Below are 19,776 nucleotides of genomic sequence, written 5' to 3'. Positions count from 1 at the left end.
CAAAACTATAAGCCCCTATCTTTCTCTGTGTCCGATTAAAACTCCATACCCATAAGTATTGCATGAGTGTCAGCAATTGTGAAAGACTATATGATAGTTGAGTATGTGGACTTGCTGAAAAGCTCTTATACATTGACTCTTTCCTATGTTATGATAAATTGCAATTGCTCCAATGACTGAGATTATAGTTTGTAAGTTTTCAATGAAGTTTACGATTCATACTTGAAATTGTGATTGAATTATTACTCTAGCATAAGAAATCATATGACAAGAATTATATAAGTTGTTGTTCTAAGAATGATCATGATGCCCTCATATCCGTATTTTATTTTTATCGACACCTCTATCTCTAAACATGCGGACATATTTTTCGATTTCGGCTTTTCGCTTGAGGACAAGCGAGGTCTAAGCTTGGGGGAGTTGATACGTCCATTTTGCATCATGCTTTTATATCGATATTTATTGCATTATGGGATGTTATTACACATTATGTCACAATACTTATGCCCATTCTCTCTTATTTTACAAGGTTTACATAAAGAGGGAGAATGCCGACAGCTGGGATTCTGGGTTGGAAAAGGAGCAAATATTAGAGACCTATTCTGCACAACTCCAAAAGTCCTGAAACTTCACAGAAGACGTTTTCAGAATATATAAAAAATACTCAGTGGAAGAGATTCACCAGGGGGGCCACACCCTGCTCACGAGGGTGGGGGTGCGCCCTACCCCCCTGGGCGCGCCCCCCTACCTCATGGGCCTCCTGGTGGCCCTCTGGTGGCCATCTTCTGCTATATGAAGTCTTTCGATGGGAAAAAATAACAAGCCATCTTCTCGAACGAAACTCCGCCGCCACGAGGCGGAACCTTGGCGGAATCAATCTAGGGCTTTGGCAGAGCTGTTCTGCCGGGGAAACTTCCCTCCCGGAGGGGGAAATCATTGCCATCGTCATCACCAATGCTCCTCTCATCGGGAGAGGGCAATCTCCATCAACATCTTCATCAGCACCATCTCCTCTCAAAACCCTAGTTCATCTCTTGTATCCAATTCTTGTCTCCAAGTCCGGGATTGGTGCTAGTAGGTTGTAGTAGTGTTAATTACTCCTTGTAGTTGATGCTAGTTGGTTTATTTGGTGGAAGATCATATGTTCAGATCCTATATGCATATTAATACCCCTCTAATTATGAACATGTTTATGCTTTGTGAGTAGTTATGTTTGTTCCTGAGGACATGGGAGAAGTCTTACTATTAGTAGTCATGTGAATTTGGTATTCGTTCGATATTTTGATGAGATGTATGTTGTCTCTCCTCTAGTGGTGTTATGTGAACGTTGACTACATGACACTTCACCATTATTTGGGCCTAGAGGAAGGCATTGGGAAGTAATAAGTAGATGATGGGTTGCTAGAGTGACAGAAGTTTAAACCCTAGTTTATGTGTTGCTCCGTAAGGGGCTGATTTGGATCCATATGTTTCATGCTATGGTTAGGTTTACCTTAATACTTTTATTGTAGTTGTCGATGCTTGCAATAGAGGTTAATCATAAGTGGGATGCTTGTCCAAGTAAGGACAGTACCCAAGCACCGGTCCACCCACATACCAAATTATCAAAGTACCGAACGCGAATCATATGAGCGTGATGAAAACTAGCTTGATGATATTCCCATGTGTCCTCAGGAGCGCTTTTCTCTATATAAGAGTTTGTCCAGGCTTGTCCTTTGCTACAAAAAGGATTGGGCCACCTTGCTGCACTTTATTTACTTTTGTTACTTGTTGCTCGTTACAAATTATCCTATCACAAAACTATCTGTTACCACTTATTTCAGTACTTGCAGAGAACACCTTGCTGGAAACCGCTTATCATTTCCTTCTACTCCTCGTTGGGTTCGACACTCTTACTTAACGGAAGGACTACGATAGATCCTCTATACTTGTGGGTCATCAACGATACCTCCCCGAGCGTGGCCACGCCGCCACAGTTACCGCAGGTGGGGCTCCGCGTCGCCTCCCGGATCGTCATGTTCTCCGTCCGTAGCTTGTCGTTCTCCTGCCACAGCAGCGCATTCTCGTGTCGCTCGATCTGGGTCTGCAACCAGCCCACCCAGGCATGATTACCAAAAAGAAGAAGGAAATTGATTCTTCTTGGCCTAGCTTGTCACATCAACCGACACGTCGCACCAAAGATAGATAGAAGATTGTTCTGGCTAACAGTCTGAACCTTCATCTGGGTGCGGCGATTCTGGAACCAGAACTTGACCTGGCGGCTCTCCAGGTTGAGCCGCCTGCTGAGCTCCATGCGCTGCTTCTCATTGGGGTGAGGGCACTCCTTGAACACACTGCCAAAAATGAATTAGTCAAGCAAGCTGTAATTTAGGGCTAGATAGAAAGTAGACCAAGAACCTGAGAGAATTGTAACAATTTCTTACGCCTCGAGCTCTTGGATTTGCTGCGGCGTGTGGCGGTGGTAGCGCTTCTTCTTCTTGCGCGGGGTTGTCCGGGTCCAGCTCGTTGGCGGAGGCGCCGTCCAGGTTGTCGCAGCCGGAGCGGTTGTCGTTCTCGCCCTCCCACGCGCGGCCCAGCGAGTCGCCGTCGCCGCCGCTCCCCGTGCTCCCCATGAAAGCGCCGCCCAGCTGACCTTCGCCCTCCATGTTCGTCTGCCAATTAAACCAATTAAAATCCAAGGCAATTAAACACGGCAATGAAGAGAAACTGGCCAATTAATTAAGGCCAGTAAACATGCAGTGGTATTGAGCGCATGAACGGTCGGGTGGTAGTATAGAATATAGCATACTAGGCCGAGGGAGAGGCCAGTGGAGGAGGCGAAGCCTTCGCCACCGCCGCCGGCGCCGGGCCTGGGGATGGGCGGCGGGGCGAGTAGGCGGCCGGGTTGTGCATGCCGGGGCTGCCCTCGCCGGCGTCGTAGGAGAAGACGCCGGAGCCGGCGTCGTCGAACCCGATTCAGTTTCAGCCGAGACGTGCGACACGAGGAAGGAGAAGGCAGGGGGTATTTGCAAAAACGCGTGCACTGACCGGCTCGGGCCCTACGAGTCCAGTTGTCGCTCTGTGATTGGTCCAGGACCATAGCTGCACATTGGGTGCAAGTTCTGGGACTGTGTAGGGTCATTTTGCAAGTTGTAGGACCAAATCATCACATCTCGGACAAGTTCTAGGACCCCCAGTGCTTTTAACTCCTTACAAAACAATGTTGGGGGCTAATAGCTAACTCAAACACTTTTTGAGTGTGTGCTCAGCAAAATAGTATCCATATAGTAATTTGCTTAGAGCTGGTAATAAAAAGGTTCCTCATTCACTATTGAGATGGGGGTACTTATAGTAACTAGAGAGGACATATATGGCATACCCGAGGTTATACCTAGAGTATTGTTGTTGGTATCTAGAGTATTGTTGTTGGTTTACAGATTTTTGTGCGAGGACTTATGTGAGATGACTTTGTTTATTGATCGCAAATACTGAGAGTATTGTTGCTGGTTTACAAACTTATGTGAGAAGACATATATGGCGTACCCGACGTTATATGTTCCGTGCACTATTTAGTTTGTTGCATGTCGAGATGCTATGGTTATGACTATTGCTAATGGCCTCTCCAACATCATTGTTGAGACGGATTGCTAGTTTGTCTTTTCCGCATGGCAACATGGGGATTGCTTGGTTGGGGGACATCTCATTAGGGTAATGCATACCTATATCTCGAACTTGTAGGGAGTCGTTCTTTGATGGACGGGGCGGAGAAGCTAATGGAGCAGCCCATCTTTCACTTTGCAATATATGATCCGTCAAAATGAATAAAATGCCTTGAGGGCCGCGGTCCTACAAAAAACCAATGTTGTGTATTTGTGCATTTTTCTCTTTAATCAAAGAGGTCGTAGATTACTTTATTAAAACATATATGAAATGGGGAGTGTTATTATACTGACGTCCCCGTGAGGGCATAACAAAACGAACATTTTTATGGCAATTTTAGTTGTTGTAGGTATGCAATTTCTTCTAGAAACACGGCAAATCCTTGCCACAAACAGCAACAATACTCTTGAATATTTATTCAAGATTAACTGAATTTTTCATCCTCGTGCAACATAAATTGCCATGATATTCTTTCGCGATTTCCATGCCTCTCGGCAAACTTCCGCTGGCTACGAGGGTTCTATGAAATAAGTGTTTTGTGCGACATGTGGCGTTCTTGGATAGGGGGGTTACCAATTCTTTTTGTACGGAAATCTTGGATTTTTTTTAAAGAAAATCAGAAATCTTGGAACTACCGGTCGGTCAAGCCATCCGTTACTTGGCGGCGGCGACAAGTCTGGGCCATCCATTGCACGATCCGACGGCCCGAGCCCCGTGTCGGCAACCCCACTTCTATAGCACAGGGTAGTTACTCTCACGCTTCACACGACCGGACTGCATGCACGATGGATCCACGGAGGCCGAAAACAAAACAAAACAAAACGCACACGAGCAGGAGCAGTGGTGCAGGCGGAAGGACAGCGCTCGATCGGAGACGCGGGGGGTGCCACCGCATTTACCATCCACATGCACGCATTCATTGCCATCCCAATTCAACACCCCGGCCCCCTAATGGCATCGCCCGGTACTACACCTACAAGAGCCGCAGCAGCCACAGCCGTCGCTCCTCCTCCACAGGGACAGGGGTCGCGCTGGTGGTAGATAGCCAGATAGGACAAGAAGTTGGAGATCGAGAAGGAGTAGGAGCCAACAGGCATGGCCATGGAGATGGGCAGGAGCTGGCAGGAGCTCGGCGTCGTGGACACCATCTACGAGGACGACCACGAGGAGGAAGACGAGGAGGAGGAGGAGGAGGAGACGGAGGACTGCTTCAACTCGCCCACCATGTCCTCCTCCGCGCCCACGTCGGCGTCCTGCTCGCCCGCGGCGCCGTCCGCCTCCTCCTCCCTCCCGCCGGCGCTCAGGACCGCGGTGCAAGGATGGTACGTGTGTCAGCCAGTGTGACAATTCAGTTCGTTGCGATCTGTTCTGGATTCCATGGACGTACGCAGAGTTCAGAACTCGGCATCATCTCACATTCTTACAGACCGGCGATCGATTTTTTGCCTCCATGTTTGATTAGGTCGCGGGCGAATGGATCGCGCAAGCCGGACGTGATCGTGCGTGTCCAAGAACACTGCTTCCATCTTCACAGGGTAAGATATACCAAGATCAACCGCTCCTTTTCCTTTCTTTTCTTGAACGATCGAACACTTCGGACAGAAGAAATTCACCACCTCCCTTAAAAATCGACGGCAGTGATGATGAATCACTTCTTTCTTCTTCGAAACTGCCATATTAGTCGAATTTTACCACATGCCAAGCGTTTCCAATTAATCTCCTGCACTAGTAACTCCCGTCAATTTTCCTTTAGTAAAACCAAGATGAAGAAAAGAAAAGAATAGGCCGTGCTGCAGCTGCATGTTTTCCGTTAGTAGGAAGAAATTTATTTATGGCAAATTCAATACGAGCCCTGCTGGATACGTGCGCGGCGCAGAGATGACAGACAACGCAGTCCACGCCCACGTCGTCAGACGTTTCTTGTGACGGTAAAGGAACGAGCAGTAACTCACAAATAGTTACTGCGCACTCCCCTGGCAGTGCCCATAGATTCACCGTAGGAGTTTCAGAAAAAATAAAAGTGTCTCTTAGTTTCAACCTTGCACTAAGATTTCGCCTTCTCCCTGGTTAGCTGCCTGCCAATATTGTCACTGTAGTAGCACATTGAGCTATTTGACCTACATAAGATCCTCATCACGGCTATGGGATTCTTCCCCGAATGCGCGTAAAATTCCTGCAGGAAACAGTTCAGTTCCCGCATGCTTCCGATAGAATACATGAAAAATATAAATTGATTCTCAAGTCTTTTGTAAGCGGAGGTGGACCCTTGATGGTCTTGGCCTCTGGATTAGCTTAAGTGCCCCAAGTAGACAAATGCCAGAGCCTCTGCCCCACGATGAACAGCAGAGTGCCAATGGCGTCCTAACAGGCAATAATGGATGGCCGATTCTGTACCACATTTACTCCATTGCCTTGATTAGCGCACTGCCCTGCGTGCAGCAGGAGCGATCGTAAACTTCCAGTAACCTCTGTCTCAGGAGTTACTGGCGCCTTCAGACAAGTTTACTGCCTTCTGCCTGCCATCCTAGCTCTACACATGCACGTCGACTGTAGCAGTAGTATATGTTCCTGCATGCTCCTGCATCGTCTCTTTTACCCGCTGTGCCGTGTTGGTTTCAACTGAACTTTGACATGGCAAGGAGTGTGGCAAGAAGAGGTCGAGGAGATCTCATGTAAAAATGGTTAGGCTTTTGGTCCCTCTACATACGATCGGACACATGGGCCGGCGCAGTTCGCGTATTGAATTCGACGTAGATTTACAGTCGATCGTGCCGGAAATTCAAGTGGCGTCGTATGAATTTCTTTCGGGATCGGGACCAGGCAGTATCGACGTACTGCGAGGAGGGGTATCGCCCATTGCATTCATGCTGGCCGACAGAAGGGAGATCTGAGTAAATGTGAGGATCAGACGGACGGACCATTTCAAATTTTATTTATGGAGTCGTACTACTACTGTACGTATTAAACTTTGATCGTAGTAGTAGTACTGTAGTACAGTACTTACTTTGCTGGGATTCGGATTTCACAGTTCGGAACATTCTACAATTTTGTTTTCAGCTTGGCTGCAACCCGGTTCGGTTTATTGCTGAAGTGAGTTCGACAGGCACAAGAAACACTGTTTTCTTGGTCTTTTCCTCCCTCGAACTGCAGAACTCAAATGAGTTTGACACATACAGGCCAAAAGCCACTGAAAGCCCGAAACTGTTGCCAATTGTACCAAAATGATAAAGATCCAATTAGTGCCAGCAAACATGCAACCTGTTTTTTGTTGGCCTCTGCTCATCTTGTGGGCTAGGCCAATCATCTGCCGGATCAAGTGCTCTAGCTCTGTGCTTATTCCTACGACTTTTCCTGCCGCCTAGTAAGTTCAAATTTCAGAGTACCGGACGTACACTGATGTTTTTTAGCCAGCCAAGCCAAGAGATTGATGTTACAAATGAAACGATCCAAATGTTTTTTTTTCTAACTCCATTAAGCGACAGTTAAACGATCCAAATGTAGTGGTACTTGTGCTCCTGGATGTTCAAATTTATTTACAGATTCCGTATTTTTACCACGTTGCTCTGTTGTCTGTCACTCTTTGCGTTCGGTTTATTCGGTTTACATGGTTCGGTTTATACGGTTTTCCGGTTTGTACGGTATTAATACTTTGATAAATATGATATGAAATTAAAATATGGTTCGGTTTCGGTATGGTTTCGGTATATACCATAAAAACCAAACCTAACGCGAATTTGAAAATGACGTAATAATAACTTACAAATTTATGACTCAAAACACATACTATTTTACACAAATAGTATATAACTATATATATAAGTGTATATGCTTGCATTGATTCATCTGTTGATAGTTATGGACGTGCTTAGCATTTTAAAAAGAGAAAAATAACTATGCTACAAGAAAAATTTACGTGCTTAGTAGTGAATTTGACTCATGTACAAAAAAAATGACAACTTGTATGGTTGTTTATCTCAAGAAATACAAATTTAGTTTTTACTTCGGTTTATTCGGTTAACCGTTCGGTTTTTCGGTATATATCATATAAACCAAAGTTCAAAACGGTATGAAAAGTTCATACCATACCGAAACCAAAAACCATAAAAACCATAAAATCGGTTCGGTTCGGTTTATTTTTGGTATAGTTTTTTGGTTCGGTTTTTAAATGCAGAGAGTGAGTTGTCTGTTCCCAGGACCCGATCACGTCGGAGAGCAGCTACCTGAAGCGGCAGCTGTCGGAGTGCAGCGACATCGCCGTGGACCTACCGGCGGGCCTCACGGTCGACGCGTTCGCCGACGCCGTGGCTTCCTGCTACGGCGCCGACGTGGCGCTGTCGCCGGACAACCTCGCCGCGGCGTGGGTGGCCGCGGACTGGCTGGAGCTGACCGCGGAGGACGGGCTGGCACGCCGCGCCGAGGACTACTTCTTCGAGGAAGTGGCCACGGACCACGGGCGCGCCGCAGCTGTGCTGCGGTCGTGCGCGGCGTTCCTCGGCGGCGAGGCCGCCGGGGCCGGCGCGGGGCTGCTGGTGCGGTGCCTGGAGACGCTCGCAGCGTCCGGCGGCGCGGACGGCAGGTGGCTCGAGGACGTGGCCGCGCTGCCGCTGGAGGAGTTCCAGGTGGTCGTGGAGGCCATGCGCGCGCGGCTCGCGCACGACCACGACCTCATGTACACCATCGTGGATCACTACCTCGAGGTAAAGCTTTCGTCCCAGTAGAATGTTTTGTGAAATGAGTTGCTGTTTTGAGTGCTGATCGTTTCACGCACGGATGTGGGTGCAGAACCACAAGGGGAAGCTGACGGAGGAGGAGAAGAGCCGGCTGTGCTACAACGTGAACTGCGCCAAGCTGTCGCACCACCTCTTCATGCACCTCGTGCAGAACCCGCGGCTGCCGCTCCGCTTCGTCGTCCAGGCCATGCTCGTCGAGCAGCTGCACTCGCACCACTCCATGCTGCTCACCCAGCACCACCACGCCGCCGCCGCCGCGGCTCCCGTCTCCGCCGCGCCGCTGCCGTTGCCGCCTGGGCTACATAAGAGGTCCATCTCCGGCCCGTTCAGCAGCGCCGTCGCCGCCGCGACCGCCGGGGACGCCGCCAACATGACGCTCGGCGACATCCTCCAGCGCGACGCGGTGCTGCGCCAGTCCGCGCACATCCGCGCATCCATGGATGCCACGGGGCACCGCATCGACACGCTCGAGCGCGAGCTCGCCGGTCTCCGCTGCCGCCTGCGCCATTCCGAGCAGGCCGCGGCTGCTGCCACGGCCTCGGCCGCCATCGACCGCGTGTCCGCCAAGTCGGCCAGCTTCCGCATTCCGCGTAGCCGGCTCTGGAACGGCGAGGACCTCTCGTCCAGCACCGCCACCACCGGCCGCTCCGTCGCCAAGGGCAACCTTAGCCTCAAGTCACGTCTGGTGCACGGGTTCAAGAGCCTGTTCGGCCGGAGGCCAGGGAACGGTGTCGCGCCGCCGCCCGCGAGCAGTGATGACGCCGGCACTGACGTCCGCGTCGGCGAGAAAGGCGCGTGTGCGTCATGTCCACCGGAGCCGGAGGACGGCTACGACAAGGAGCCGTGCAAGGAGGAGTGGAGTGCTCGGCCTCACCGGAGGAACCTGTCGATGGTGTGACCAGTCGATGCACCGCGAGAGCCGAGAGATCAGCGGCAATCGGTGCACGCCGAATACTTGTCGGAGGCTTTGGGTGCTTTTCATGGCTTATCTCTGATCGGTGCGGTGTATATACGAGTTTCAGTCTCACTGTATCGGAACTGTTGATTTTCACACGGCCATATGAATCTGTACGTCCAAGGGTCCGTCCATGCGACGTTTACCTTGTTTCAGTAGAACTACTTTTTCGTCCTTGCGTGCAGTGCAAGTTAAGGGCATATTCAACGCCCCGCAAATTTCCTCTCGCATTGAGTCCAGTCCGTGGACATGGATGCGAGAGGTCAGACATCTAACACTAATTGCATATATTTTATTTTATTTTCAACAAATCGGATGAAACTCATGCAAACACAACCGGATTTCGTACAAATAGACCGGATTTTGTACAAACATGACAAATTTCATACAAACACGATGGATTTAACTATATTTTGAACAGTTAGAACAAAAAATAGACCCGACCCTAAACCAATCCTACGTCGGCGGCCGGCGTCCAAGCACGTATCGTCCTCCTTCCGCTGTCTCCATGAACACTGACGATAAGACCGATGAAGTGAAGGTGCGGCCTTCGACGAGGAAGGGTAGACCATGAGAGACGAACCGGGCCACATGGGACACCAGGGCCCGCCGCCTCCCGTGGCCTACTCATCCTCGGAGGAGTCCGCACCTTGTCCATTGCCGGTGGACGTGAGGTCCACGAGGGAAATGGTAGCACCTTGGTTGTCGTCGTCCCACCGGGCCGGCTGATGGTTCGTCGGCGGCGCGTAGGAGGCACAGCTGGCGTTGTTCTCCTCCGCGATCACCTGTAGTTGCGCCTCCGCGACTGCTGCTTCCTAGCGAGAGGCGGCTTGAGAGCGGCCGGCATCGTAGATGGCACGCTGCTTCATGACGAAATTTGGGTTCGCCGCGGCCATGGCCGCCACGGCCTCCTCTCTCTCGCGCTCGCGTATAGGTCTGACCCTCCGCCAACCGGTGCTGCTCCAGGAGGAACATGTTGTATTGTTGTTCCTCCTGTGCCTGCTTGAACACCGATAAAGGCGCCGGTGCAGGCCACACTTCCGCCATGACAACGTTAAACTGCACATGCGCCTGCTCCATGGTGAAGTCAGCGTGCACAGGAGGTGCGAAGCCGGGGTGGAGTCGTCGGGGCCCGTCTCCATCGTGGTGTCGCCCTCGTCGTCGGGGACCTCGGGCTAGTTGGTGATACGTCTCCAACGTATCTATAATTTTTGATTGCTCCATGCTATTATATTATCTATTTTGGATGTCAATGAGCTTTATTTTACACTTTTATATCATTTTTGGGACTAACCTACTAATCGGAGGCCCTGCCCAAATTGCTGTTTTTTTGCCTATTTTAGGGTTTCAAAAAAAAGGAATATCAAACGGAGTCCAAACGGAATTAAACCTTCGGGAACGTGATTTTCTCAACAAACGTGATCCAGGAGAGTTGGAGTGGGCGTCAAGAAACAACGGAGGAAGCCACGAGGCAGGGGGCGCGCCTACCCCCTTGGGTGCATCCTCCACCCTCGTGGGCCCCCCATTGCCCCACCGACGTACTTCTTCCTCCTATATATATCCACGTACCCTCCAAACATCCAGGAGCACCACGAAAACCTAATTCCACTGCCGCAACCATCTGTACCGAGAGATCCCATCTTGGGGCCTTTTCCGGAGCTCCACCGGAGGGGCATTGATCACGGAGGGCCTCTACATCAACTCCATGGCCTCTCCGGTGATGTGTGAGTAGTTTACTTCAGACTTACGGGTTCATAGTTATTAGGTAGATGGCTTCTTCTCTCTCTTTGGATCTCAATACAAAGTTCTCCTCGATCTTCTTGGAGATCTATTCGATGTAATCTTCTTTTGCGGTGTGTTTGTCGAGATCCGATGAGTTGTGGGTTTATGATCAAGTTTATCTATGAAAAATATTTGAATCTCCTCTGAATTCTTTTATGTATGATTGGTTTATCTTTACAAGTCTCTTCGAATTATCAGTTTGGTTTGGCCTACTAGATTGATCTTTCTTGCAATGAGATGATAACCCACAAGTATAGGGGATCGCAACAGCTTTCGAGGGTAGAGTATTCAACCCAAATTTGTTGATTCGACACAAGGGGAGCCAAAGAATATTCTCAAGTATTAGCAGTTGAGTTGTCAATTCAACCACTCCTAGAAACTTAGTATCTGCAGCAAAGTGTTTAGTAGCAAAGTAATATGATAGTGATGGTAACGGTAACAAAAGAGTAATGAAAGCAAACTAATGTTTTTGGTATTTTGTAGTGATTGTAACAATAGCAACGGAAAAGTAAATAAGCGTAAACCAGTATATGGAAAGCTCGTAGTGTTGGGGAACGTAGTAATTTCAAAATTTTCCTACGCACACGCAGGATCATGGTGATGCATAGCAACAAGAGGGGAGAGTGTTGTCTACATACCCTTGTAGACCGTTCGCAGAAGCGTTATATCAACGCGGTTGATGTAGTCGTACGTCTTCACGATCCGACCGATCCAAGTACCAAAAGCACGACACCTCTGAGTTCTACACACGTTCGGCTCGGTGACATCCTCGCCTTCTCGATCCAGCAAGAGGGCCGAAGTAGTAGATGAGTTCCGGTAGCACGACGACGTGGTGACGGTGTTGGTGAAGAACAATCTCCGCAGGGCTTCACCTAAGCACTACGAAAACTATGACAGAGGATAAACTAGAGGAGACGGGGTAGCCGGCACACGGCTTGGTGTTTCTTGATGTGTCTTTGTTGCTAGCCCTGCCCCTCTATTTATATGTTGAGCCCTGGGGTCGAAACTTGGAGCAAAAGCCTCCTCAAAGTCGGTTTTGCCCGAAAGGCAAGAGTCCCACTTGGACTCCGGGACCAAACGCCACAATCCTTGGCGTTTGGCCCAGACGCCATGGGCCTCGGCGTCTGGCCCAGGGCCAGACGCCAGGGTCTCCGGCGTTTGGCCCCCTGGCCTCCGCAAAACTCCTTTTGCACTGACTTATAGCCCCATGGGCCTGACCCCTTGGCCAAACCATATCATCCAATATATGAATCTTTACCTCCGGACCATTCCGGAGCTCCTCGTCATGTCCGTGATCTTATCCGGGACTCCGAACAACATTCGGTCACCAACATACATAACTCATAGTACTATATCGTCAATGAACGTTAAGCGTGCGGACCCTACGAGTTCGAGAAGTATGTAGATATGACCAAGACACCTCTCTGGTCAATAACCAATAGCGGGACCTGGATGCCCAGATTGGCTCCTACATATTCTACGAAGATCTTTATCGGTCAGACCGCATAACAACATATGTTGTTCCCTTTGTCATCGGTATGTTACTTGCCCGAGATTCGATCATGGGTATCTCAATACCTAGTTCTATCTCGTTACCTGCAAGTCTCTTTACTCGTTCCGTAATAAATCATCCCGCAACTAACTCATTAGTTGCAATGCTTGCAAGGCTTATAGTGATGTGCATTACCGAGTGGGCCCAGAGATACCTCTCCGACAATCGGAGTGACAAATCCTAATCTCGAAATACGCCAACCCAACAAGTACCTTCGGAGACACCTGTAGAGCACCTTTATAATCACCCAGTTACGTTGTGACGTTTGGTGGCACACAAAGTGTTCCTCCGGTAAACGGGAGTTGCATAATCTCATAGTCATAGGAACATGTATAAGTCATGAAGAAAGCAATAGCAACAAACTAAACGATCAAGTGCTAAGCTAACGGAATGGGTCAAGTCAATCACATCATTCTCCTAATGATGTGATCTCGTTAATCAAATGACAACTCATGTCTATGGTTAGGAAACTTAACCATCTTTGATCAACGAGCTAGTCAAGTAGAGGCATACTAGTGACACTTTATTTGTCTATGTATTCACACATGTATTATGTTTCCGGTTAATACAATTCTAGCATGAATAATAAACATTTATCATGAAATAAGGAAATAAATAATAACTTTATTATTTCTTCTAGGGCATATTTCCTTCAGTCTCCCACTTGCACTAGAGTCAATAATCTAGATCACATCGCCATGTGATTTAACATCAATAGTTCACATCACCATGTGATTAACTCCCATAGTTCACATCGTCATGTGACCAACACCCAAAGGGTTTACTAGAGTCAATAATCTAGTTCACATCGCTATGTGATTAACACCCAAAGAGTACTAAGGTGTGATCATGTTTTTCTTGTGAGAGAAGTTTAGTCAACGGGTCTGCAACATTCAGATATATATGTATTTTGCAAATTTCTATGTCAACAATGCTCTGCACGGAGCTACTCTAGCTAATTGCTCCCACTTTCAATATGTATCCAGATTGAGACTTAGAGTCATCTGGATCAGTGTCAAAACTTGCATCGACGTAACCCTTTACGATGAACCTTTTGTCACCTCCATAATCGAGAAACATATCCTTACTCCAGTAAGGATAATTTTGACCAATGTCCAGTGATCTACTCCTAGATCACTATTGTACTCCCTTGCCAAACTCAGGGCAGGGTATACAATAGGTCTGGTACACAGCATGGCATACTTTATAGAACCTATGGCTGAGGCATAGGGAATGACTTTCATTCTCTTTCTATCTTCTGTCGTGGTCAGGCTTTGAGTCTTACTCAATTTCACACCTTGTAACACAGGCAAGAACTCTTTTTTGACTGTTCCATTTTGAACTATTTCAAAATCTTGTCAAGGTATGTACTCATTGAAAAAACTTATCAAGCGTCTTGATCTATCTCTATAGATCTTGATGCTTAATATGTAAGCAGCTTCACTGAGGTCTTTCTTTGAAAAATTCCTTTCAAACACTCCTTTATGCTTTGCAGAATAATTCTACATTATTTTTGATCAATAATATGTCATTCACATACACTTATCAGAAATGTTGTAGTGCTCCCACTCACTTTCTTGTAAATACAGGCTTCACCGCAAGTCTGTATAAAACTATATGCTTTGATCAACTTATCAAAGCGTATATTCCAACTCCGAGATGCTTGCACCAGTCCATAGATGGATCGCTGGAGCTTGCATATTTCCTTAGCACCTTTAGGATTGACAAAACCTTTCTGGATGCATCATATACAACTCTTCTTTAATAAATCCATTAAGGAATGCAGTTTTGTTTATCCATTTGCCAGATTTCATAAAATGCGGCAATTGCTAACATGATTCGGACAGACTTAAGCATAGATACGAGTGAGAAACTCTCATCATAGTCAACACCATGAACTTGTCGAAAACCTTTTTGCGACAATTCTAGATTTGTAGATAGTAACACTACTATCAGCGTCCGTATTCCTCTTGAAGATCCATTTAATCTCAATGGCTCGCCGATCATTGGGCAAGTCAATCAAAGTCCATACTTTGTTCTCATACATGGATCTCATCTCAGATTTCATGGCCTCAAGCCATTTCGTGGAATCTGGGCTCATCATCGCTTCCTCATAGTTCGTAGGCTCGTCATGGTCAAGTAACATGACCTCCAGAATAGGATTACGTACCACTCTGGTGCGGATCTCACTCTGGTTTACCTACGAGGTTCGGTACTAACTTGATCTGAAGTTACATGATCATCATCATTAGCTTCCTCACTAATTGGTGTAGTAGTCACATGAACAGATTTCTGTGATGAACTACTTTCCAATAAGGGAGCAGGTACAATTACCTCATCAAGTTCTACTTTCCTCCCACTCACTTCTTTCGAGAGAAACTCCTTCTCTAGAAAGGATCCATTCAAAGCAACGAATATCTTGCCTTCGGATCTGTGATAGAAGGTGTACCCAACATTTTCTTTTGGGTATCCTATGAAGATGCACTTCTCCGATTTGGGTTTGAGCTTATCAGGTTGAAACTTTTTCACATAAGCATTGCAACCTCAAACTTTAAGAAACGACATCTTAGGTTTCTTGCCAAACCATAGTTCATACTGTGTCGTCTCAACGGATTTAGATGGTGCCCTATTTAACGTGAATGCAGCTGTCTCTAATGCATAACCCCAAAACGATAGTGGTATATCGGTAAGAGACATCATAGATCGCACCATATCTAATAAAGTACGGTTATGACGTTCGGACACACCATTACACTGTGGTGTTCCAGGTGGCGTGAGTAGTGAAACTATTTCACATTGTTTTTAACTGAAGGCCAAACTCGTAACTCAAATATTTTACTTCTGCGATCATATCGTAGAAACTTTTATTTTTGTTACAATGATTCTCCACTTCACTCTGAAATTCTTTGAACTTTTCAAATGTTTCAGACTTGTGTTTCATCAAGTAGATATACTCATATCTGCTCAAATCACCTGTGAAGATCAGAAAATAATGATACCTGCCGCGAGCCGCAATATTCATCGGACCACATACATCAGTATGTATGATTTCCAACAAATCTGTTGCTCGCTCCATTGTTCCGGAGAACAGAGTCTTAGTCATCTTGCCCATGAGGCATGGTTCGCAAGCATCAACTGATTCATAATCAAGTGATTCCAAAAGCCCATCAACATGGATTTTCTTCATGCGCTTTACACCAATATGACCTAAACGACAGTGCCACAAATAAGTTGCACTATCATTATTAAATTTGCATCTTTTGGTTTCAATATTATGAATATGTGTATCACTACGATCGAGATCCAACGAACCATTTTCATTGGGTGTGTAACCATATAAGGTTTTATTCATGTAAACAGAACAACAATTTATTCTCTTACTTAAATGAATAACCGTATTGCAATAAACATGATCAAATCATATTCATGCTCAACGCAAACACCAAATAACACTTATTTAGGTTCAACACTAATCCCAAAAGTATAGGGAGTGTGCGATGATGATCATATCAATCTTGGAACCACTTCCAACACACATCATCACTTCACCCTTAACTAGTCTATGTTCATTCTACAACTCCCGTTTCGAGTTACTACTCTTAGCAACTGAACCAGTATCAAATACCGAGGGGTTGCTACGAACACTAGTAAAATACACATCAATAATCTATATATCAAATATACCTTTGTTCACTTTGCCATCCTTCTTATCCGCCAAATACTTGGGGCAGTTCCGCTTCCAGTGACCAGTCCCTTTGTAGTAGAAGCACTTAGTCTCAGGCTTAGGACCAGACTTGGGCTTCTTCACTTGAGCAGCAACTTGCCTACCGTTCTTCTTGAAGTTCCCCTTCTTCCCTTTGCCCTTTTCTTGAAACTAGTGGTCTTGTCTACCATCAATACTTGATATTTTTCTTGATTTCTACCTTCATCGATTTCAGCATTACGAAGAGCTTGGGAATCGTTTCCATTATCCCTTGCATATCATAGTTCATCACGAAGTTCTACTAACTTGGTGATGGTGACTAGAGAATTCTGTCAATCACTATTTTATCTGGAAGATTAACTCCCACTTGATTCAAGCGATTGTAGTACCCAGACAATCTGAGCACATGCTCACTGCTTGAGCTATTCTCCTCCATCTTTTAGCTATAGAACTTGTTGGAGACTTCATATCTCTCAACTCGGGTATTTGCTTGAAATATTAACTTCAACTCATGGAACATCTCATATGGTCAATGACGTTCAAAACGTCTTTGAAGTTCCGATTCTAAGCCGTTTAAGCATGATGCACTAAACTATCAAGTAGTCATCATGTTGAGCTAGCCAAATGTTCATAACATCTGCATCTGCTCCTGCAATAGGTTTGTCACCTAGCGGTGCATCAAAGACATAATTCTTCTGTGCAGCAATGAGGATAAACCTCAGATCACGGATCCAATCCGCGTCATTGCCCGCATCATTGCTACTAACATTTTTCAACTTAGTTTTCTCTAGGAACATATCAAAAATAAAACAGGGGAGCTAAACGCGAGCTATTGATCTACAACATAGATATGCTAATACTACCAGGACTAAGTTCATGATAAATTAAAGTTCAATTAATCATATTACTTAAGAACTCCCACTTAGATAGACATCCCTCTAATCCTCTAAGTGATCACATGATCCAAATCAACTAAACCATGTCCGATCATCACGTGAGATGGAGTAGTTTTAATGGTGAACATCACTATGTTGATCATATCTACTATATGATTCACGCTCGACCTTTCGGTCTCCGTGTTCCCAGGCCATATCTGTTATATACTAGGCTCGTCAAGTTTAACCTGAGTATTCCGCGTGTGCAACTATTTTGCACCCGTTGTATTTGAACGTAGAGCTTATCACACCCGATCATCACGTGGTGTCTCAGCACGAAGAACCTTTGCAACGGTGCATACTCAGGGAGAACACTTGTACCTTGATAATTAGTGAGAGATCATCTTATAAAGCTACCGTCGAACTAAGCAAAATAAGATGTATAAAAGATAAACATCACATGCAATCAAAATATGTGACATGATATGGCCATCATCATCTTGTGCCTTTGATCTCCATCTCCAAAGTATCGTCATGATTTCCATCGTCACCGGCATGACACCATGATCTCCATCATCTTGATCTATATCAATGTGTCGTCACATGGTCGTCTCGCCAACTACTGCTCTTGCAACTATTGCTATCGCATAGCGATAAAGTAAAGCAATTATTTGGCGCTTGCATCTTATGCAATAAAGAGACAACCATAAGGCTTCTGCCAGTTGCCAATAACTTCAACAAAACATGATCATCTTATACAACAACTTATATCTCATCACGTCTTGACCATATCACATCACAACATGCCCTGCAAAAACAAGTTAGACGTCCTCTACTTTGTTGTTGCAAGTTTTACGTGGCTGCTACGGGCTTAGCAAGAACCGTTCTTACCTACGCATCAAAACCACAACGATAGTTTGTCAAGTTGATGTTGTTTTAACCTTCGCAAGGACCGGGCGTAGCCACACTCGGTTCAACTAAAGTTGGAGAAACTGACACCCGCCAGCCACCTGTGTGCAAAGCACGTCGGTAGAACCAGTCTCGCGTAAGCGTACACGTAATGTCGGTCCGGGCCGCTTCATCCAACAATACCGCCGAACCAAAGTATAACATGCTGGTAAGCAGTATGACTTATATCGCCCACAACTCACTTGTGTTCTACTGGTGCACATAACATCAACGCATAAAACCTGGCTCGGATGCCACTGTTGGGGAACGTAGTAATTTCAAAAATTTCCTACGCACACCCAGGATCATGGTGATGTATAGCAACGAGAGGGGAGAGTGTTGTCTACATACCCCTGTAGACCGTTCGCGGAAGCGTTATATCAACACGGTTGATGTAGTCGTACGTCTTCACGATCCGACCGATCCAAGTAACAAAAGCACGGCACCTCCGAGTTCTACACACGATGTTGAGCCCTAGGGTCGAAACTTGGAGCAAAAGCCTCCTCAAAGTCGGTTTTGCCCGAAAGGCAAGAGTCCCACTCGAACTCCGGGACCAAACGCCACAATCCTTGGCGTCTGGTCCAGACGCCATGGGCCTCGGCGTTTGGCCCAGGGCCAGACGCCAGGGTCTCCGGCGTTTGGCCCCCTGGCCTCCGCAAAACTCCTTTTGCACCGACTTATAGCCCCATGGTCCTGACCCCTTGGCCAAACCATATCATCCAATATATGAATCTTTACCTCCGACCATTCCGGAGCTCCTCGTCATGTCCGTGATCTCATCCGGGACTCCGAACAACATTCGATCACCAACATACATAACTCATTGTACTATATCATCAACGAACGTTAAGCGTGCGGACCCTACGGGTTCGAGAAGTATGTAGACATGACCGAGACACCTCTCTGGTCAATAACCAATAGTGGGACCTGGATGCCCATATTGGCTCCTAAATATTCTACGAAGATCTTTATCGTCCAGACCGCATAACAACATATGTTGTTCCCTTTGTCATCGGTATGTTACTTGCCCGAGATTCGATCGTCGGTATCTCAATACCTAGTTCTATCTCATTACCTGCAAGTCTCTTTACTCATTCCGTAATACATCATCCCGCAACTAACTCATTAGTTGCAATGCTTGCAAGGCTTATAGTGATGTGCATTACCGAGTGGGCCCAGAGATACCTCTCCGACAATCAGAGTGACAAATCCTAATCTCGAAATACGCCAACCCAACAAGTACCTTCGGAGACACCTGTAGAGCACCTTTATAATCACCCAGTTACGTTGTGACGTTTGGTGGCACACAAAGTGTTCCTCCGGTAAACGGGAGTTGCATAATCTCATAGTCAGAGGAACATGTATAAGTCATGAAGAAAGCAATAGCAACAAACTAAACGATCAAGTGCTAAGCTAACGGAATGGGTCAAGTCAATCACATCATTCTACTAATGATGTGATCCCATTAATCAAATGACAACTCATGTCTATGGTTAGGAAACTTAACCAGCTTTGATCAACGAGCTAGTCAAGTAAAGGCATACTAGTGACACTTTGTTTGTCTATGTATTCACACATGTATTATGTTTTCG

General features: G+C 46.5%; 1 protein-coding gene and 1 pseudogene across 1 annotated transcript; one reads left to right on the top strand and one right to left on the bottom strand.

Moving 5' to 3' along the window:
• The window catches only part of LOC119357760, a 125,169-nt pseudogene extending 122,214 nt beyond the window's left edge, over window positions 1–2,955 (bottom strand).
• A 1,635-nt stretch (window positions 2,956–4,590) lies between these two features.
• Window positions 4,591–9,499, top strand: LOC119354028 (BTB/POZ domain-containing protein At3g49900-like). Its single transcript, XM_037620733.1, has 4 exons — window positions 4,591–4,961; window positions 5,102–5,174; window positions 7,833–8,336; window positions 8,422–9,499. Exons 1-4 carry the CDS (start codon window positions 4,735–4,737, stop codon window positions 9,265–9,267), a joined length of 1,650 nt encoding a protein of 549 aa, XP_037476630.1. The 5' UTR covers window positions 4,591–4,734; the 3' UTR covers window positions 9,268–9,499.
• The last annotated feature ends 10,277 nt before the right edge of the window (window positions 9,500–19,776 follow it).

Source organism: Triticum dicoccoides, chromosome 2A, assembly GCF_002162155.2.
Source record: "Triticum dicoccoides isolate Atlit2015 ecotype Zavitan chromosome 2A, WEW_v2.0, whole genome shotgun sequence".
NCBI lineage: Eukaryota > Viridiplantae > Streptophyta > Magnoliopsida > Poales > Poaceae > Triticum > Triticum dicoccoides.
Note: the sequence above shows the minus strand (reverse complement) of the source record. Positions and strands in the feature narration are given on the sequence as shown.